The following is a 9,009-nucleotide window of genomic DNA, read 5'->3' as shown; positions in this document are numbered from 1 at the left end:
AATGATGATTTTTCCGTTTAAAATAAAGCTTAAAAACTTGCATGGTTTTATCCGAGAGATGTAAACAAAAAGAATCTCATTAAAGAAGTTAGCCGTTTTAACAATGCTCGCAAAACAGTTTTTAAGCATAGAAATCCAATGCAGCTACTCAATCAAATCTATGAAATGTAGCTTGAACATTTGCATCATGTTTCAGATTTTCAACATTATTCTTGAGTCAGTTGCTGAGAGTGAACCATCGTTTAGTAAACTAAAAACTGTAAAAAATTCTCTCCGTTCAACCACGGAGCGCGATCGCGTTACTGATACTTGATTATTCTGATTGAAAATTATTTGGCTAAAAAAGTGAGCTACGACAATGCATTATTATTTGGGTGGTCAGAAAAGCTCGAAAAAATCCTTTTTAAGCGCCTTATTTCCCTTTCTTTAAGATTTTGTTCAATAACTTTTTGTTTATTAGTTTTAAAACTAATATTTTGATTCATATATCAGTTTTGAATAATAAACGGTTTCTCAATCCAGAGAATTAATAGTAAAGCAGAAATAAAATGTGCTGTATCAGAAATAAATATTGCTGTGTTCACAAAATTTTTAAGTTTTGTATATTTTTGGTTTGAAATAAGAACGCCGTTCTCTATTTTTGACCCTGGCGCCATTGGCGTTCTCAAAGGCCCTGATATATATATATATATATATATATATATATATATATATATATATATATATATATATATATATATATATATATATATATATATATTATAAATATATCTATAAATTCTACCTACATGGAGGAAAGATCAAGATGAGCTCGTTGCGAGTCGTGATAAGTTTGAATGCAATTCTTAAGGTTTTATTTCATTTATATGCTATATTAATTGTTTATTTATGGTTTATGTATCTTTATGATTTACGTACGGTTTTTGTTAATACTTAGACGCAGATAAATGTTTGTAAATAATCTTATAATTTCAAGGACAAAATTGATATAGACAGCACGGATTCTCAAGAGAGTTATAGAGGGTTTCTTCTTTAGTTGCAAGCTATTTGTTAACAGGTAACTAAAAAACAACCTTGTATTGTTTTAGATAAAGTTTGACTTCATCATTCATAAGTGAGTACCCTTTCAGAGTTTTTGGATCCTTAAACTAGTTTTTGAATGAATTCTTAAATGTCGAAACATCTTATGCGCACTTTTTTCTGCTTTTATAAGATCGAAACTATTTCTCGAAACGAAAGCTTTGTTTAGCAAACGAAAGCACATGTTTGGCATGCTTATCAAAAATTTAAAAATATTATTATTCTAGCCTAATTGCAAGTCTATTAAATTTGTTGTAGAAAAAAAAAATTGTTAAAAGTTTCAAGCTTCAAGTTAAATTCAACATTTATAATACAATTTTGAATTTAAAAACATTCTTATGTAAGTAAATTTTTTTATAAATATATATATATATATATATTATTTACTTAAATAAAGAATTTTATTGAAATAAAAAACTTTGAAAAGTTTCTTTCGGCTTTTCTTTTTGAAAAACTCAGATACCATATCACTAATATAGGGGAAATTCGTGTACCTAGGATTGGATTTTTGCCCAAATTCAAAGCTTCAGGCTTGTCTAAAAATAGCGAAAATGATACGATCACATCTCTATACTAATTACTTTGTTATAAGTAAAATTTGTCATTAAAGTTGCACAAACTTTAGTTCAATGCCACTTTTCTGGCTTTTCTTGAGGCAAATTCACTAATGACATCATCAATATCAATGTTGTTTGCCAATTCATTTTCAATTGAAATTATAGCCAAACTAGACAAACGTTCTTGGCCCATTGTTGACCTCATATAGTGTTTTATGAGCTTAAGTTTACTGAAACTTCTCTCGCACGTAGCAACTGTGACTGGTATGGTGAGAAAGATGCGAATAGCAATTGTTGTGTTGGGATAAGCATCGGTCAAAGAATATTTATGAATGAGCTGCAAAATGTCGATCGGGCTAGATTTTTCAAAGTTATCCATCATTGCGGCAGCTTGATATTTAAAGCTTGCCATTTCTGACTGGAAATCGGAAGAATCTAAATCTGCCTTGTAAACTTGAGATAAATTTGCAGCTTTTTTCTTGAGTTCATCCACTGAACTTTTAGAGAGTGAATGCCCACTGAGGTAGCCAAAATCAGAGGATACAGCAGACATCAGCCTCAAACCGCCACTCTATTTGTGTAATAATGCTGTCAAACACAAGGTTGCACTGAGATCCGAATTCTGTTTCTGCTGTGAGAAGGTGAGAGTCATCTTCAGCTTCATAAAGTGCTGTTCGCTTAACTTTGTGCTTCCTCTTAATTGGAAAGCCACCATCAATTCCGCTCTGGTTAGCTTTTTCTGTGGCATCTTTGACAATGTTGTCCACCCCAACATCTCAAAAATTCTGAATGGAAGCCTTCAACCATTTCATTTTTTTTGCGGCAATGTCAATTGAAATGGTTTTTGACTGAAGCAGTTTGTTTTCCCGGTCAATTAGAGAAAGAATTTGACACCAGAAACCCAACAAACACAAAAAACTGAAATCAATATGAATGAGAAGTTCTTTTGCACTGCTAACTGTGACAGCATTTGTCATGGGATTGTGGATTATGGATTCCAAAACTTGAAGAACGTCTTTAATTTGTCTGTGCAATGATGTGATTGCTTCTTTTTTGGCAGACCATCTTGTGTCACTGTTCCCTTTAATGAGATGGTCAACGTTTTCATCAGTTTTTCCCATCTTGACGTGAAGCTTGAAAAAAAGTTAAAGATGGCTTGAACCTTTCCAAAAAACGTAATCATGAGTGGGGAAACCTCAGCAGCATGAACACCAACAAGATTTAAAGTGTGAGTTGCGCATGGAACAAATCTTGCTGACTCATTAAGAGAATGGATGTGAGCTTTGACGCCATTGTATTTTCCAGACATATTGGCTCCATTGTCATAGCCTTGGTCCCGGCAATCGGAAATGCTTAGACCATCCTTCTCCAATTTTTCAGTTATCTCTGTTGCAAGACCTTTTCCGGTTTTTCGGTGAGATTCAATGAAGTCCACAAACTTTCCTTAACTGTGCAGGTTTCATCACTAATGCGAACATACCTGATGATCTGAGTCATCTGCTCTTTGTGGGAGGTATCTGGAGTGCAGTCAAACAGAACAGAGTAGTATTTAGCTTCTTTGATGTTTGACAAAATTTCTTTCCTGACTTTCTGCCCAAGTAACTCAATCAGCTCATTTTGAATTCAAGGAGAAAAGTAGGATGTTGTAGTTTTTTTTGCTTTAACGGACGCAATGTGTTCAGCCACTAAAGGATAATAACGGCTAAACAACTCAATTAAGCTCAGAAAAATGCCACTGTTTTGTTGACCAATGTCTTCTGTTGTTTCCCGAAGGGCAAGATTGTTCTTGGCACAGAAAAAAATTGCATCAACAATCACTTTTAAGATGTCTCTCCGCTTTTTCATCTCTCCACTGATAACTCTCTGCAGATCAGAATCCAGGGTTATTCTTTCCTTGAGGTTTTTTTCAAGAATTTTCCAATCAGAATAGCATCTTTGGTGTTCATTGTTGTTTTCATGCTTAGGAATTCTTGGGTTTAGTTTTTTCCAGTCACAAAACCCTTTAGAAATTTCTGAGAAATTGTTGGTTTTTGTTGTTGAAAATAACAAACAGCAAAAACAAAATAAAGAATCTTTTTTATTGCTGTACTGCAGCCAAGTGCGGACAAATTTTTTACCATTGGGATGAATTTTTTCATACCATTTTGAGTTGAAGTGTGGCATTCTGTTGTCAAAATCACACAACGTGTTTGGGAAAAATTCTCTTCTGTCTTGCTCTGGCCTATGCTCAATCAAAAAGCATCTTGTTTTGTCCGTTATTTTAGGCCATGTTGCTGGATCCCTGTGTTGAAAATTTTCTTCCAAGGCCACTGGAATTTCTGAGATTTCTGAATGAAGTTCATCCTTATCCATTTCAGCTGGGCCTGAAAGCTAGGCATTTTCATCTTCCCTGGTTGGTTCTGAATCAGTTGTGCAAAATTCTTCTTGACTTTGGTTGATGAAAATCTCCTCTTCAATTAATTCCAAATGATGATCTGAACTCAATTAAAGTCAATTATAGGGTCTGTTGAATTGTCATTAATTTCAATACAAATATCCTCTGAAATAATTTGTTTCTCCACTGAGTTTGTTACCAACCACTTTTTGAAACAGTTTTATAGTTTCTCGTCACTTTCTTGGCGCTGTTTTCTTTTCTTCTTAAATTCAGCACCAGATAACTTTTGGGTTCGACTCATAATAGAATTATAATGCTCAAAAGTTATCAAAGGTATGTTAGTGGTATAGGGCGCGTTTTTGTTCAGTATATGAGCTTTAGTATTTAAGAGTTTGTGTCAAGAGGCGGAATTGTAATTAATTTTCTTATCAACAGCAGCGACGCCGTGAAAATTTGTTTCTTAAACTGATTATTGTTTTATTAATTTATTAAATTTTGCGCCCTCCCAATTTTGGCGCCTCAGGCCGCGGCCCGGCCGGCCCCGCCCTTGGTACGGCTCTGCCTGTTTATATCAAATAATTTTTTTTTTGCAACTTTTCGAAGAAGCTAATGGATTTGCTTAATTTAGTCGGAGGAACTAATGGTTTTACTCAATTCCTGAATGAAAAATGAAGGGGCCACGGGCCCCCAAATTTTTTTTGCATATCAACTTTCTTCTGTTGATAGATTTTCTGTCAAAAAGGTTCAAAGAAATGATAAAGAACGAAAAGAAATATCTCATAAGCTAATTGATGAAGATGAATTCCTCATACCACACGTAAACTCAATTGAAGAAACAAGTGGTTTAACCATTACGAAGGTAAATATTTTATAAATACATGAAAAATTTGTAGTAGATAAAACAAAAAGTATTTTATTTTATCAACTTTTTTTAGGATAAAGATGAGTGGAATCCAATAGATGGATCCTATTAGAAAATGCAACTTGGTTAAAATTCCAAGATTTGCAATAGAACTAGTCAGAAACGAGTGTTCGTTTAACGTAGATGCAGCCCTTGCAAATGCTTTACTACATGACATAAAATATCTCCTAAAAAATGATGTCGATATAAAAGATATAAAAATGTTGATATAAAATGTTGATATAAAAGTTGATATTTTGATTGACATATGCAAATTAGATAGGGCCAAGTCAAGAGTAAAAATCGTTAGTGAAAATGTGGACTCAGAACAAAAAAAATAGTTAATTTGTTTTGGGGTTGATAGCAAGCTCGATCAGATAACTAAAACAAGTAAAGTAATAAACTCACCTTAAGGAGAAGTACTAAAGGAATGCATTCTGAACATCATCTCACATTTACTTATAAAGATGGAGAATTGAGTGGAGATTATTTGACTCATAGGACGATTTCTGTCACTGGTGGAACAGGCTTAGTTCTTGCTACCGAAACGTTCAGCGTCTTACAAGAACATAACATTTTGGAAAGTATACAAGCTGTTCTTCTTGATAATACTGCAACCAATACTGGACCAATAAGTGGCTTAGTGGTAAAACTAGAAGAGTTTTTGAAAAGAAAACTACATCTAATTGGATGCGCCTTACATCAAAATGAGCTTCCATTATGAGCTCTTTTTGTGAAACTTGATGGTGACACAACCGGGCCAAGAAGCTTCAGTGGTCTACTTGGCAAAAGATGTGCTGAAAATGTTCAGGATAGAAATTAAGTTTTGTTTGAATGTATTGAAAATCCAATCGTAGATAGATATATTCAAGAAGAAATACTAACAGATCTTGGTTGCGATCAAAGACTTTTATTTGAATATTGCAAAGGAATAGGTATTAGTAAAGTTTTTGATAAATGGGCTGCCTATAAAATTGGACCACTTAACCATGCAAGGTGGTTAACACTAACTATTTGTCTTCTTTGTTTGTATACTAGAGACAATCAACCAACAGTTTCTTTAAAAAAACTTGTATATTTTATTGTTCAGGTTTATGCTCCAGCGTGGTTCGAAATAAAAAAATCTTCAAAATTTCACGAATCTCCACGCCTTATTTTTTCTACTATTACTAGAATAAATAATCTCCCCTTTGATGATGTTAAACATATTGTTAAAAAAAACATTAAAAACAACGCATTGTGTTTAAAACCTGAAAATATTCTTTATGTCATGCTAAAAGAAAATGACAGCAATATACGAAACTTTAGTTTTCAAATCTTACTGGCTCTAAGGCAAAGGTATTTTTTTATAATTAACTAAAATAAATTTTAAAAAAAGAGACACATAAAATGTGGTAATTGTCTTTGATTTATATTTATAGAGTAAACAACAAAAGTTAGGAAGTAAATTTGAAGAAAATTCCGCAAATTAATTTTAATGTTAATCATTGGTATGAGTTGCTTGACATCATCAATACTAAATCTACGGAGCCCCCAACAACACAACATTTTTCAATTGAGCAAATCCAATATATGATTGACAAAAATGTTGAACCTGAAATCTCTGACTTTCCATCTCACTCCCAAAGTGTTGAGCGAGCGGTAAAACTTGTGTCGGAAGCATCCCAATATGTCTATGGATTCGAGAATCGACACAGCTGCATTTTAACTAAACTACTTAGCAGGAAGATGCTCAACCATATATTTCAAAAAAATATTCCCATTCTTATGATGATATTTTTTAATTGAAAATGTTTTCCTAAATTTATATAACCATGTTCAAAATGTTTTAAATTGTAAAAATAATGTTTATTTTGATATTCTTATGTAAATGTAAGAATAAAAGTTTCACTATTTAAATCTTCAAATAGTTAACAAGTTGTTATAAAATTAGCTTAATTGTTATAAATTATTATAAACTTAAATCATTCAGAAATGCAGTTATTTTTAAAAAAACAATTAAATGTGAACATATTTAAAACGTCAATTTTTGCATATAACGCCTTTTAAGGTGTTTTTTCGCATAATCCTACAAATCTTAGAATTTAAATCCGCAAGCGACTCTTTATCTAAAATCTCTCAATTATTGAGAGTAACTAGTCTCCAACTACTGCAATATTACGCAATATGCGAAACTAAATCTATATATATATATATATATATATATATATATATATATATATATGTATATATATATATATATATATATATATATATATATATATATATATATATATATATATATATATATATACATCATTGTGGTTTTATTATTGTAAAAAAATTAATAAAAAAAAATTATAATTCTAAATAAAAAAATATTCATAATTTGTTATAGGAAAATGAGTCTCAAGTTCAAAGTAACCACTGTGGTTATCTTTTCAATACTTCATCAAACCTATTCTATGCCTACAAGAGTTTTGAAAAATAGTTTTAAAAAGATTGAAAGTTCAGATGGTAAAACACTGAACGATATAATTACACCGTATAAACTTATGAAACGTTCTGAATATGCTTCAGTAGGATATAACAACTTTAATAACTATCCTATGATTCCTGTGGAACATGGTTCAAACTTAGACTACTACCCAAACAATGTTTATGCTCCACATCATACATACAATGGTCACCATTTTCATCATTTTCATCATTTTCCTCAATTCTCTAGTAGCAACTATCATAATGGTCATTGTGTAGATGAAACTAATCATTATGGAAGCTATAACTTATTACCTTACGGATCAAGTAGTTTTGGGGAATATCCTCAAGCACATAACTTTGAAAATCGTTATGGAGGTTTCAATAATATATATGATCCAAATGATCCACATCATATTTTGCACAACAATAATATACTTGACTTAACTGATGGTTTTAATGAGCACGGCGATAAGATAGGAACCGTGTTTCCTTTATTACCGGATCTGGTTAATCACGCTCCTTTTTCTACGATTGATAACAGTTGTTACCATTGCTGGAATGATTGTAGTGGAAATGAATACTTACATCATGGTTCTTCTCTTGGTTATCCCTTTATGCTTCCGCCACTTCCATTTGTTGTAAACGCCCCTCTCGTAAACGATGAATCTGAGGCGGAAAATAAGGGGAAAAAAGAAGAAAAAGAAGTAAAAAAAAATACGAATGAAGGAAAAGATAAAAATAACGAGAAAGAAAATAAAGAAAAAAATAACGAGAAAGAAGAAAATAAAGAAAAAAATAACGAGAAAGAAGAAAATAAAGAAAAAAATAACGAGAAAGAAGAAAATAAAGAAAAAAATAACGAGAAAGAAGAAAATAAAGAAAAAAATAACCAGAAAGAAGAAAATAAAGAAAAAAATAACGAGAAAGAAGAAAACAAAGTAAAAAATAACGAGAAAGAAGAAATTAATGTAAAAAATAACGAAAAAAAAAGAGAAAAACGAAAAAAGTAACGACAAAGACGAAAAAAAGGAAAATGACAATCAAAAAGTAGACAAAAATGAAAAAAACAACAAAAAAGAAGAAAAAACAGGTAAAAAAAAACATTCAATAATGAAAAATAAAGTTGTTTAAAAATTATAATAAAAATATTTGTGAGAAATTTTTTAGTTAGATATTTAAAAAAATACATTGAAATTTATTTTATCGAAAACCAAATTTGTAACTTTTGCAATATATATCAAAAACTTAAGAAAAAAATAAAAAGATTTCTGTTTTGGGCTTTGGCAGCTGGGGCTCCCAATCTAAACATAATCATTAAATTAAATTCATAAAAAAAATTCGCAAAAACCTTACTTTTAAACCTTCGTGTGTTTTATAATTTGAATAAATTAGCAACTCGTCAATATTACCCATTGTAAACATAGTGGGACCTACTCTTGCAGCCAACCTCCAACAATTATCACATCGTCGTAATGTTGCTTCTCTTTCTCTTTTCTACAAATACTATAATGGGCACTGCTCTAAAGAGCTAGGGTCTCTTGGGTCATCTACTAAAATTCATTCTCGTGTTACTCGTCATTCAATTAAGTCTCATCCTTTTTCTGTGACTGTTCCTTAGTGCTCCAAAAACGCTTATT

At 31.5% G+C, this 9,009-nt stretch overlaps 1 protein-coding gene across 1 annotated transcript; it reads left to right on the top strand.

The window, feature by feature from the left end:
• Nucleotides 1-1,283: 1,283 nt before the first annotated feature.
• On the top strand, nucleotides 1,284-8,406 carry LOC136084415 (GATA zinc finger domain-containing protein 14-like). Its single transcript, XM_065804412.1, has 2 exons — nucleotides 1,284-1,420; nucleotides 7,290-8,406. Coding segments are annotated over exons 1-2 (1,095 nt in total). The 5' UTR covers nucleotides 1,284-1,418; the 3' UTR covers nucleotides 8,383-8,406.
• Nucleotides 8,407-9,009: the final 603 nt, after the last annotated feature.

This window comes from Hydra vulgaris, chromosome 08 (genome assembly GCF_038396675.1).
Source record: "Hydra vulgaris chromosome 08, alternate assembly HydraT2T_AEP".
In the NCBI taxonomy this organism is placed as follows: domain Eukaryota; kingdom Metazoa; phylum Cnidaria; class Hydrozoa; order Anthoathecata; family Hydridae; genus Hydra; species Hydra vulgaris.
This window is presented reverse-complemented; position numbering and strand designations above follow the sequence as displayed.